The sequence below is a fragment of the Halichoerus grypus genome, chromosome 3 (assembly GCF_964656455.1).
Source record: "Halichoerus grypus chromosome 3, mHalGry1.hap1.1, whole genome shotgun sequence".
Taxonomy (NCBI): domain Eukaryota; kingdom Metazoa; phylum Chordata; class Mammalia; order Carnivora; family Phocidae; genus Halichoerus; species Halichoerus grypus.
The window spans coordinates 201,758,859-201,771,648 of NC_135714.1; the positions used below are offsets into that span (position 1 = coordinate 201,758,859).

The window sequence follows — 12,790 nt, forward strand, 5'->3', positions numbered from 1 at the left end:
AGGTAAGACATATAATTTAGAAACACTGAAATTTTACAATCATTTTTAAAATAAGAAACTTGCTAAACACATAGTACTTCACTGGTATATTATACATTATATTGCATGGAACACGCTATATTCTTTGAACAAAAATGAAATAATCCACCAGAGGTAGTACTATTTTCCTAAAAGGTAAGTGACTTTGTCCTATGTTCTGTCTATATCCTAGTCCAGGTCAGTTGTCATCTGATGTGAAATTAAATATTTAATCATGACAAAACCATACATTTAGACAAAGGCGGTGAAATAAGAGCAAAGGGGGGAAAACGATTGGTCTGAATTAGTGAAAATTTTAAATGAAGCCCATTTTAAAAGTCAATTAACAGGAAACCATGATCTGGAAAAGCAATCTTTCTTTTCTAGGAAGCACTTACAGATACCGGTTTAAATGTAGGCCCTGGCTTCTCCTACTTCCCTTCCCCCAAACAACCTCCAACTGGGGCAAACTCAGAGTCATCAGGGATCCACAGCAGTGCAACTGCAACCTGAAAATAGTAGCTGGTTGACAACAGGGTGAAAACAGCTGCTCCAGGAAAAAAAAAAAAAAAAAAGACAAAAAGACAAAACCAATGCCATCCCATTCCCTTCAACCCAACCCCGGCTAAGAAAAGAAAAGAAAAAAAGAAAAAAAGAGGACTCACTGGATATAAGGAATAACCAAGAGTCAAGCTCTTTCATTCAAATTGGGAAATAAAAGGAAAATTCGCAATTGTTATTTTTGTAAAAGAGACTTCAAATAACTAAAGGAGGTCTTCTACATTTTTTCTTTTTCTTTTTTTTTACAAATTTAATCTGCAGATCCAATCTCCACAGAAAAAGTAACAGAAAGTCATCAGACAAAAAATTAGCCACACATTTGAGCCTAGTATAAGTTGGCAAGAATTTTATCTACGGTAAGGCTTCTACAGTAACAAATGTATTAATTTCCTCATCCAGCTTTCACTTATACTGGGGAAGGATGCAAAACAAAGTTGTACTTATTGTCCAAATAGTAACAGTCATCTGTTTCAAGAGGTCTCCGATTTTTAAAAGCGCCCTTTTGACTTCAAACATTACCAATCTTCTGAGACCAAACGCCAAAAACTTGTCAACTGCTTGCCCTACTTAAGTGTTCATGTGCACCTACTTAGCAAAGCACCGAGACAGGTAGTTACAAAAGATGGGGGGGGGGGGCGGATGATCCAACTTGTGGCCTCAGAACAACATAACCACAGCTTCCTAGCGATCTGGGGGTACCTGCTGCAAGGAGGTATCGGACCAAACCCTACCTAAGAACGTGAAACTTCCCTCGCCGTGGGAGGACAGGGTGATGGCACGTGCTCTTGGGGCCGGACCTGCCAGGCAGAGCTGAACGATCCTCAAGGACCCTGGGGTGGGGGGCGGGGCGAATGGTTCCCAGCGGGGACCCGGGTGGGGAGCGGGCAGGCAGGTGCGGCACACGGGAGCGGAGGGCGGGCAGTGCCCCTCACCTGCACGCCGGTGTAGTTCTCGAAGAAGAAGAGCACCATGCTCTGATAGATGCAGTAGAGCCGGTCGTCCACCGCCTGGTAGAAGCGGGAGGGCAGGAAGGCGGAGAGCAGCCGCCAGGCCCCCCAGGCCAGCACGTAGGTGGGGGCAGTGCCCAGGAGCACGGCGGCCGGCAGCACGCAGCGCATCGAGTACATGTGGAGCACCAGGGACAGCAGCATCTTGCCGGGCCCGCGCGCGGAAGGCTCCGCTGGCCGCTCCCCGCCCGGGACGCCTCCAGGCCGCCCCGCTGCCCTCAGCCAGCGGCCAATCACGGGGCCGGGCCGGGCCCCGCCACCGCCCCCTCACCTCTCCGGGCAGCCAGCTGCACCTGAGACGCCCAGCCCGTGCCCGCTCCGGCCTCCGCCCCCAGCCGCATGGGCCGCGCGGCCGCCTGACGCTGGGCGGGCCCGGGAGCGTGGGGCCGGGCGCGCTGCTCGCGGCCGCGGGGCAAGGGGATGCCGCGGCCCTCCGAGGCTCAGTAGCTCAGAAGCGTTTACACCCCTTGACCCTCGCCCGTCACCCAGCGCCCCTGACGGGGGCGGGGCTCCGCGGCAACAACACGCCGCCTGATTGGCCTTCTGTTGCCATGGTCCCCCGTAGGGGGCGGGATTCCATGAACTTAACACATCCTCTGATTGGTCGAATGCGCTGACAGTTGAAGCGCAACTGCCGACCGGACGCGCGGCCAGCCAGGGTCTGTCCGCTACGCATGCTCCAAAGCTTAGTCTCGGGGCAGACGCGGGAAGGAAGGTGGCGGCTGATGGGCCCCGTAGGTGAAGGTGCGTGCGGGCCGGAGGAGGGGGCCCGGGCGGTCTTGGGTCCCGTCAGGTGGATTCTGGGCCCGGGTTGGTTGGAGGGCAGGCCCCACGTTCTGCTCGCACGCTCTGTGGGCCCCTGGTCCCCGGGATGCCCTGTGTCTCAGATGTGCTGCAGACCTTGCTATGTCCAGTCAGGACTCACGCATCCAGCAAATATCTGCCAAGCTTCGTTTGGGAAGGCCAAAACGACAAACTGGCCCGGTACGATAGGGTGTGATAAGCGCTATCAGAGCTCCGCCCCGGGTTATCTACCCAGGGCTGGGCTCGGCGGGATGCCTGCCCTCCTTGTCTGGGTGGCTCCCACCCGGTCCGCCTTCCCCGCTTCCTCCCCTTCTCCCCAGCGAGTGCGCAGGACTCCCTCCCTCCCTTCCCCCGCCACCTGGGTGGTTCGGAATCGGGCCGCTTCTTCCATCACGGTGGTGACGGGACTTGCATGTGAGCGCTCAGCGGGACGGCCTCTTCACGAGGCGCCGCGCACACTGTCAGACCTTTCAGGTTCACTCTTGCTTCACTTCCTCAGCGCCCGGGTCTCTGTCTTCCCATTTTGTTTTCATAAGGAGCCTCACTTTGGGGTAGTACCTAAAAGTACCTGCACTGTACGTATAGAATATGTAAAGTACTGACATACTTTTGTGACCTTCACAAAAATCTAGGAAGGGGGGGCAGTTGTTTTATTGATGTAAAAACAGATCCAGAGACCTTCTGGATCCTTCTACTGCCCTTTGGCTTCAGTAAAAGTGGTTTAATGTGTGACTTTTTCTGGGGACAATTGCACTTCCAAAGAATGCCAAATGCTTTAAGTGAAAAAAAATTTTTTTTCATTAAAAATATTTTTTTTTTTTCTTGACGGAAGCCTGTGGGGTAGCTTTATGCAGGGAGCCGCTTTAATGGAAAATCCTAACAAGGGCCAGGACAGTGGCCACGTTGGCATCACGTAACATGATTGGTAGGCGGCTGTGTTAGGAGACAAAGCCAGGTGAGCAGAGTTCCCAAGGAACAAGTATTTGGGCAGTAAGTATATTGCCAACAGGAAGCATTACACAAAAGAAAGACTTTGAACGGGGCTTCCCCTCTCTTTCGTGGAAAGTAATGGCCTGTGAGAAAAACTAGATTTCTTTCTGGAGGGCAGGAGTCATGGGTGTGGATAGTGTGCGTCTCCACCCCGCTCGTGCTTCCTTGGGCTGAGACCAGACATCCCTGCAGTCAGGAGAGAATGTATGAAGAGATGAAGCAGGCTCCGTGTTCACATTACGACCTGTATGCATGACGTCAGTAAATATGTGTGCTGTATGGAAATACGTTGCTTTCCGTGAATTACGCCCCAGTGACTGTGCGTCACCAAGTGGTAAAGTTCTATGGCGTGGAGACACGGGGAGCTTGTTTCTCTTGTCCCCATTTTGTCCAGACCCAGCCCTGCCTACCTGGTGAGTCCTGTGCTCTTCTCTCTTCCCGGTAACGGTGGCAGGTTCGCTCTCCCCTCTGCGCGCTCACTCCCTTCTTAAGCTCTCATCAGCCCTCCTTCTCTGCTTCTGCCTCCTTGCCTCCTACATTGTTTTAATCCCTTGCAGGCTGGCTTCCTTTTCTACCACTCTGGAGAAATGGTTCTTTAGGGAAGTACAGCTACCGTGGCCCGCGTGCGCCGGCCCTGGGATAGAAGAGTGGAAAGACCGGTTCTCTCTGTGCCTTTCTGCTGCTTAGGTGTGGTGAGGGGCTGTGCGTGGGGTCAGCTTTACATGAAGAGGAGATGCGTAGTACTGTGGGAACATGTATTGGGATTTCATTTAGTCTGGGTACAAAGAACGCTTCTCAAGCAGAGTGACACTTAAAGTGAAACTTAATGGTGGAGTTAGCTAGGCGACAGCTAGAAATAAGAGGAAGAGGAAGAACCTCCCCCGTGAGAACTTCGTATCCTGAGGACGGAAGCTGAGAGTGCAGTGTACCCAAGCACTGAAAAGCCCTGTGTGGAACACTGGAACGGGCCACGCTTTTTTTTTTTTTTTAATTTTATTGAGAGAGTGCGCTTACAAGCTAGGGGTGGGGGGAGGGCAGAGGGAGAGGGAGCAGCAGACTCCCTGCTGAGCAGCTCCATCCCGGGACCCCGAGATCATGACCTGAGCCAAAGGCAGACACTTAACCTAATGAGCCACCCAGGAGCCCCATGGAATGGGCCACACTTAAAAAAAAATAAAAAAATTGGATGCCCCCTAAAAGAACTGTATTTCCCTCACACATTTTTAAGTTAATAGCTAAAATTGTTCTTATTGTAAGTTTAGTTAGTTACAAAAGTAAGTTCTGATGAGTTATGACATTTTAAAATAAAGTGATTACAGAAATCTTTTAAATGGTCTGAATGGATTATGAATACCATGGCAATTTATTACCCATCATCATCTGTTTAAATACTTAAGGTTTTTACCAATTAGAAGTTTACATTGATCCTTTCTTTTTCTCCTTGAAAACATATTTCGTTCCACTTGTACCACAGAATTTAACTTAATGGAATATCCTTTTATGATTCAAAGTCTCTTATTGCTCAGACTATATCATCAAGTATTGAAAAGTAAAAATTTCTCCTGGATTAGGTATTGCTGTTGTTAGCAATATACAGTGAATCAGTGTGTATACAAAATCTGATAATTATTGTAAATAAAGTTTTATTGACAACGCCTGTCTTAATGATGCCTTAATTAAAATAAATTTTAAATTATCTTTTGGTGTCCTCAAGTTCATTAAACCTTTCCACCTCCGCAGTGCAGTACAATGTAGTTAAGATTTGAGGTGAACCAAGTGGGTGGGGACCATTGTGAAATGCAAGGTGGGTCTGGACTCTCCCAGGAGTCTTCATAGACAGATCAGTTTCAGGAAAGTTAAGCATCTGAAAGTCAGGTCCTTAGAACTACTCATGACCACATCTTTACATATTTTCAGGGATTCCCCATGGAATAGTTCTTGAAAACTATCGGTGGAGAAAGTAAGTGGGGCAAGGGAAGGAGACAAAGATGGTAGGGGTTGAGTCAGGAAAGGAAAGATCGGGAAGAACCACATGACGGTGGGACTTATGATACATGTAAATGATTTTAGACCTTATCCCAAAGGATCTGGAAAACTACTGAAAGGTCTAAAGGAGGAATTTTTTTTTTTTTTTAATTGTTCTAGGTAGTGTAAATTGACTGTCCAGGTGGTAACAGGGTGCTGATCTGGACGTGATGCCCTTAGAAACAAAGGGAAACACTTGTGTCAGTGTGAGTGCAGGAAAGATCCCGAACAAGAATACCTTCTATTCACCAACAACCTAAAATTGTAGCCCAGTACTCTGCCTCTATTGGTCAGCTACCATGCAAGCCTTTATTTTTTACTTGTAAAACTAAAACAGGCACCCTTGTTCCAAAAGACCTAAATAATACTTTTAAAAAAATATATTGGATGAAATCTGAACGTCTCTTTCCAACTTTCTCACCTAGAGGTTAGAGTTGTAATAACATTCTAGTTCTTCACCTGTGCTTCTGTTAGTGGATGTTTGTACATCCATGGCCCTGTTCGCCTCTTGACCTGAGGATTTTCGTTCGGATCAGATGTCCATCCCTCCCCAGCCAAGGCCCTATTTCGGGGAAGTTGGCTTTAATCCGGGCTCTGGGGCTGGGCCATGATTAGCATCAGACAGTGGTGTGTAAAGGGTGGACCTTGAACCCCTGAAGGTCCCCTAAGACGTCCAGGTGCCCCAAGATGAAATGTTTCTTAATGTCCGTGAATTGTGATTTGCCTTTCTGACTGTGTTGAAGTTTCAGTGGTGATGTTGGGTAACTCTGCTAGCACCCTAGCATGCATCAAAGCCAAAATCCAAAGCGCCCTAGTGCCCACGTGTTCATCACCACATACTCGCGGCAAAAACACACTCGTTTCAGTCAATATCCTTGGTGAAGCAACAAAAAAAGACCAAGTTTATTAAATCCTTACTCTTTAACATTGGGTGTGAGTAAATGGGGAGTATCTATGAAGCACGTGTGATTTCACCGAAGTACAGTAGTTCTCTGGAGGAAAACTTTCATTTTTCAGGCTGAACTAGCTACTTTTTTTTCTTCTTTTTTTTTGAAAGGAACATCCTTTTTACATGAAAGAATAACATACGTTATGGTTATTCTGGCAGATATTTTCTCAAAAATGAACAAAATGTCACTTCAAGGAAAACAATGCATAGTTGCTGGTAATAAAACTTGAGCTTTCAAATGAAAATGAGAATGTTGGAAAGCTTAAATTTGCTCCCAGGGGTCTGACCTGTTCCCAATACTTCAGACTCTTACAAATTCTGTGGTAATAACCATTGTGACTTTTCAGTATTGTATGTCAATATTTTAGAAGATTTGCAAAAATAAGTGAACCACTAATTTGTAAGCTGGTACTTCATGTCCAAATCATTGCATGGGTAATGGGTTCTTCCAAAGTGCAAGAGAGACCTGTGGATTTGAATATAATAGGGTACAAAACTTTCCTATATTAAGCTCCAAAATGCTAATAACCTCTAAGAAATTATCAGTTGCTGAGTTTTACTCTAGTAATGTGCATATTCTTTCTTATCTGGAAAGGCTAATACACTCCTTCCTTTTTTCCAATCATGTATCTGATGGAGGCTGGGTTCTCTTCATTTGCCTCCACCAAAAAAAACTTGTGAATGCAGGCAGGGAATCTAGCTGTATGTAATTAAGCCACACAGTAAAGAGACCTGCAAGACCATGTGTAACTAGCCACTCTTCTTACTAAATTTACTTTTGGAAGTCTATTTTTTCATGAAAATATTGTTAGAATGCAATGAGTTTTAGAGTGTTTTTAAAGGAACTAAATATTTTTAAATTTCTTGTTTTAATTTCCAAAACAGTGAATACCAATAGGTAGAACTCTTTTTTTTTTTTTAAAAAAGCTTTGTTTAATGGTTTCTTGAACCATTGGTCTATTATAAAGTAGCCCTACTTGCGTTGCTACAAAAATTGGTTTAGGGATGAACCCCTACGGGCTTCTGAGACCCAAAGATGATTGGGGTGTTCTGGAAAACAATCCTGTCCACTCTGCTAAACGAGCTACCAGAAGAGATGCTCCTCTCTCTTCCACTTAGTGACTTGACCGGGCTGACAGCTGGATCTGCATAGCCACTTTGCCGTCTCATGGAAAGTCAGTTTTAGGATGGCGCTGACACCCAGCGGAGAAATAGATAAGGACTTAATTTGGATTTTACTCTGAGATGGGAGTATCTTAGACAGAGTAGTAACAAAAGGATCACCTTGGCTGCCGCATTCATTTGCTGGGGCTGACATAAGAAAGCATCACAGGCCGGGTAGCTGTTGAATCAAACCAGCTATGAAAGCCACTCTCAACCCTGTGGTTATAGGAGCAAACAAATCTCCATGAAAGCCAGGTTGATGTGGGTTTCTCTCTTATCTGTTATCTGCCCAGTCCTCCACACTAGAAACCTATAGGTTACTCTACATTTCTCTGTTGCTCACTGTTAGCACTAGGTCACTGTTCATTCACTCCATCAGTTACTGAATGCTTGTGTGCAAGGCCCTGTTGTAGGACCTGGTAATACAGCCATGACCAAGGCAGATAAGATCCCTGTCTTGGTGTTACCTCCATGTCCGTGGTAAGAGATGTGTAATAGCTTGTCAAGGAATTATAAGGGCAAGCAGTGAGCTAAGATAACGTGATGTGATTGTTGTGAAGTGACACCTTTACATGGTAAGGCCAGGAAATGCCTCCCCAAGGAGGCGATCTTTAAGTTACAATTGGAATTATAAGATCTAAGATGAGGGCATTTCAGGCTGAGGGAAAAGCAAGTGCAAAGGTCCTGAGGCAGGAAGGGGTTGAGTAAGCAGCAGTTTTAATTTCTCACTGGCTAAATCCTCACACCCCTTCTTGATTCTTCTTCCCTATCCTGCATGCAATCTATCAGTAAACTGTATTGGCATCACCATTAAAATACATCCGGAACCCATCCCCTCTCTCCACCTCTCATTGGCTACCCTCATCGGAGGTGCCACCCTCTTACCTATAAAACTGTGATAGCCTTCATTTAGTCTCCCCGCTAATACTCTTGCCCCTCACAATCCTATTCACTATATTTGAATTGTGTCCACAAAATTCATACAATGAAGTCCTAACCCTCAGAATCTCAGAATAGGACCTTATTTGGAGATAGGGTCTTTACAGAGATAGTCAAGTTTAAATGAGGCCCTTGAGGGGGCCTTAATTCATTATGACTGGTGTCCATATAAGAAGGGGAAATTGAGGTCCATGCACAGAGGGAACATGAAAAGACAGGTAGGTAAAGATGGTCCTCTCAAGAACGAGAGTGGCCTGGGTCCGATCCTCCCTTACGGCCCTCTGAAGGAACCCGCCGACTTCAGCCTCCAGAACTGTGCCACAACAAACTTCTGTGTAAGTTACCTGGCCTGTGATGTTTTGTTTTAACGGCCCCAGCAAAAGAATGCGGCAGCCAAGGTGATCCTTTAGTTACTACTCTGTCCAAGATACTCCATCTCGAAGTAAAATTCAAATAAGTCCTGCCTGTGGCCCACCAACTGCCAGGAGCCGTCTCCTGACCGCATGGAGAATGGCTGTGCCTCAGACTCCGAGTGTCAGCTGTGACTGACCTAACTAAACCCTCCTCAATATGACCTTATTCTTTGCTCCAGGAAATTCTTGCCAAGAAGATAAGGCTGTAAACCGCTAAGTAACTTTTTTGTTTGCTTCACGAATCCCTGCATTTCCCTTGACACCAACAATAGGCTGCTCAGCCAAACCCTTCTCGGGACAGCCAAGAGCTCATCTGCGTAGACTGCCTTCTCTGGACAGACTACTCCACTGGGTGCTTAGCGAAGAACATTGGTGTGTCAGACTTGCTCAGAAGCCCTTGCCTAGCTGTGTCTACCAGTTGTGAACTGTTACATCACTAACTTTGTCCAAAACCAGTTAGGTCCCAACATTGAAAGACCTTCCTAAAACTATTCAAGCCCAGACCCTAAAACTCCATAAATGCACTCTCTTTTGGGACTCTTAAGACTATCTAGATGATGATCTTCCTTACTGCGGTAAATAAGCAGTGGTCTTGCTTGATCAGGAAGTTACTCTTTTTGGAGAGCCAACCATCCCGATCTTTTGCTATCCTTCCTGTGCATTGAGCAGGAGAGTCTTCCCAGAATTTGACATGTTCTTCCCTCACCTAGGAGCATGTTTTCCCTCTTTCCCAGGCTCCTTCAAATGTGACCAGAGAGACTGTCCCATAACCACCCTGCATGACCTCTGTGCCCCCTTTGTGTTATTACTGACCTTATAGCAGATGCTAATTTCCACCAATATTCACACTCCCCTTCTTTTATAGTAATTACATCCCTAGTTTTCCTAGGCACATGCCTGCATAAAATAAAACCCACTTTCTGGCTTTTCTTGGACCTAGATGATCGATGAGCCAGTGAAATGTAAAAGGAAGTAGCCTATGTGTGGTATGGGTTGTGTTAGGTAGCCTTCTCTTTTTAGATGAAGTTGTAGGTTGTGGGGGGAGTTCCAGCAGCCAAACTGGTAGGCACACATGGCAGACCAATCCCAAAAGGAATGTGAATTCCTGACACCACGGAGTATCCTACCAGCATTGGACTTACCACCTCCAGTTATTATGAAAGCAAAAAAAAAACCCCTTTAACTTGTTTAAGCTTGTTTTGGTTTTTTGTTATTTGAAGCCAAACCTAATCCTAACTAATATAATACCCCTTATCCTGCTTTACATTACATTTCTTTTCTTTTTAAAAAAAGATTTTATTTGAGAGAACAAGTGGAGGGGAGAGGCAGAGTGAGAGGGAGAAGCAGGAGAGCCCGATGCGGGTGTCAATCCCAGGACCCTGGGATCATGACCTGAGACAAAGGCAGACGCTTAACTGACTGAGCCACGTAGGCACCCCCAACAATACATTTATTTCTATGTGACATGGATTTTTGTCTTTTCCTAACTAGAATGTATTCTCCTTGAGCCTTGAGACTATTTTCTCTTTGCTGTATTTCTACAGCCTGGACCAATGCGTAGCAAACAATAAGTCAATAAAAACTTGTTGAATTAAAGAGGAAACTTGCACTCCAAGAAGATGTGCCATGGTTACCTCCACCCAGGGCATATTGAATACCCCTGGTACACTGTCACTATATAGATACATATGAGGTGCTTTCTTAATGCATGCCCCCTTCTTCAGCGGTGCTCCCCAGAGTCCCTGCTAAATGAGATCTGTAGAATCAGGGTTGTAGAAGGGAATCTATCTTTTCAGCCCCTGGTGTTGGATCCATGATAAATATGTCCCAGACAATCAGAGACTGAGATTCTGAGCTCAACAGAACTGAGCAGTTGGACATAGAAATCATATAGAATTACAGGCATAATTGGCATCATGGAAACCCCAAGTGAGCGCATGTTGCTGCTTTGGGAGAACTGGAGTGAATGAACCTGCAGGGATAAAAATGCAGCATGCACACAGCCCACATACCCCACAAAAAAGGGAGTGAGAAGGGAAGAATCCTTGACTCTTCATCATAGATTCCCTTTTACCTAATCTGCTTTGAATAGGTTTGTATTCCCTGTATCGGAACAATCCAGGCTAAGACCTCCTTGGATGTCTTTGGGGCATGTGCTCTTCAGGATAAGGCTGAAGCCCTTCCCAGTCTTGTCCCGACCTACCTTTCTGACATCCTGTTTCGTTGTTTGCCTCCTCCCAACCTGAGCTCCTTCACAGAAGCTCCTTTCAGTTCTCTAAGACACCTGTGCTGTCTGGTACTTCAGTATTTTGTAAGTGTTCTCCCTTCTGCTAGAATGTTCTTCCTCCCTAACTCATGCATTGGGACCTAGCTCAAGCTTTCTCCCTGCCAAAAATATCCCCAGACCTCGTCCCCTCTTCTTCCCCAGACAGTGGGGCACTCCCTTGTCCCTCAGCAGTCCCTTGAGCACTTCTCTGTTACAGGACTTACCCTAAGTTATCGAAATTTGTTGAAATGCTTATTGGTGTTTCTCTTAGCAGAGAATGCGCTTCAAAGCCATCTCTCCCTCTTTGCAGCCTCTACCCAGACCATTGTCTTGTATATGTCAGATGCTCAGTCCCACACCCAACATTTTTCTAGCTGGCTGTGATCCGCCTTTGCCTACCCAAAGTGTCGTGGCTACACAGCCACTCCAGTTCCCCAGATGTTCTCGAACGAGTCCATTTCCCTCTTCGTGTTTGGCTAATCCACTCTTTGCTAATCTCCCTTGAATCTACAGATTGCTTCTGAGCTGCAGGCCCTTTTTTAAAATCTGCCTCGTTGACATCTGAGCTTGGGAATGCTACAAGAATTTTAAGTGTTCTTAGCAGGAAGTGTCTGCACCATCACCACCCTGCTCTTCCCTGAATCCTCTCCATTTGATTACTAAGACTCAAAATAGCCCTCCACTTTTCCCTCGGCTTCATCCATGCACACCACACCCTGGATGTTATACAATTGGCTAGTGGGGTTCCTTTATTCCAATTCCTTTTTTTAAGAAATGCCTTTTGACTTACCCTGTCTTTTCCACTGAAACCTTGACATTATTTCTGCTTGACTACTGTGCCCGTGCTGTCACCCATGCTTTCCACACTGCCACCAGCACCACTTTTCTAAAATGAATATGACCTTACCCTTCTCTCTCTGAGAACTCTTCAATGACTTCTCTTTTCTAAGGATAGAGTCACACCTCTTTATGGCTTCCAGCGCCTTTCATGACTTCACCCAGCTGGCCTGGGGGTGGTGCCAGGCACCACTCAAGTGGAGCAATGATGGCTCCGTACTGAGACACTGGCCTGACCTACATCCACTTTCATCCTGTCCCACAAGTGGCAATCCTTCCCACTGACAATAATATCCAGCCACCTGTTTCTCCTGGCCACCTGTTCAGACATGACTCATGCTTTTGGCTTCATGCTTCAGAAGCAACTCTTCTTTTCTAATTCTGTCTCTTCCCAAAATATTTAAACTTGATATATGGTAATAACTTGTGTGTATTTCACTTTGTTGCAAATGAACCATATGGTAACTTACAATGATGCATTCAGAATAAAACAAGTAATGAAATGAGAAAACAAAATCAGAGATCTGTAGGTACTCCACTGGCAAGAGGAGGTTGGTGCCATGCAGACTTCTCTGGTGAGGTGAGGACACAGCCTTGTCCTGAAGGAGGCTTCTACTTTTGGAGTCAAGTGTCCATAAAAGTTGCTCAAGAGAAGTACAAGTAATATTTATATTCCATATCAGAAAATAAGATCATCAATAATTGCCTTTAGTATACATAGCTCAAGGTTACCTCTACTGATAAGGGTGGATGTCCATTCAACCATTCTTCGTGGTAAGAACCGAGAATTGAAGCTGGGAAGATGGCCATGCAGCTA

At 45.9% G+C, this 12,790-nt stretch overlaps 1 protein-coding gene and 1 long non-coding RNA gene across 2 annotated transcripts in view; one reads left to right on the forward strand and one right to left on the reverse strand.

Annotated features, from left to right (window-relative positions):
• The window catches only part of AGPAT5 (1-acylglycerol-3-phosphate O-acyltransferase 5), a 61,856-nt gene extending 59,978 nt beyond the window's left edge, over positions 1–1,878 (reverse strand). The window contains exon 1 of the mRNA XM_036081017.2: positions 1,512–1,878. Coding sequence (XP_035936910.1) covers positions 1,512–1,730 — 219 coding nt within the window. The 5' untranslated portion in view covers positions 1,731–1,878. The remainder of the gene's footprint in view (positions 1–1,511) is intronic.
• A 410-nt stretch (positions 1,879–2,288) lies between these two features.
• The window catches only part of LOC144381429 (uncharacterized), a 231,381-nt gene continuing 220,879 nt past the window's right edge, over positions 2,289–12,790 (forward strand). The window contains exon 1 of the long non-coding RNA XR_013446678.1: positions 2,289–2,330. This is a non-coding gene — a long non-coding RNA (uncharacterized LOC144381429). The remainder of the gene's footprint in view (positions 2,331–12,790) is intronic.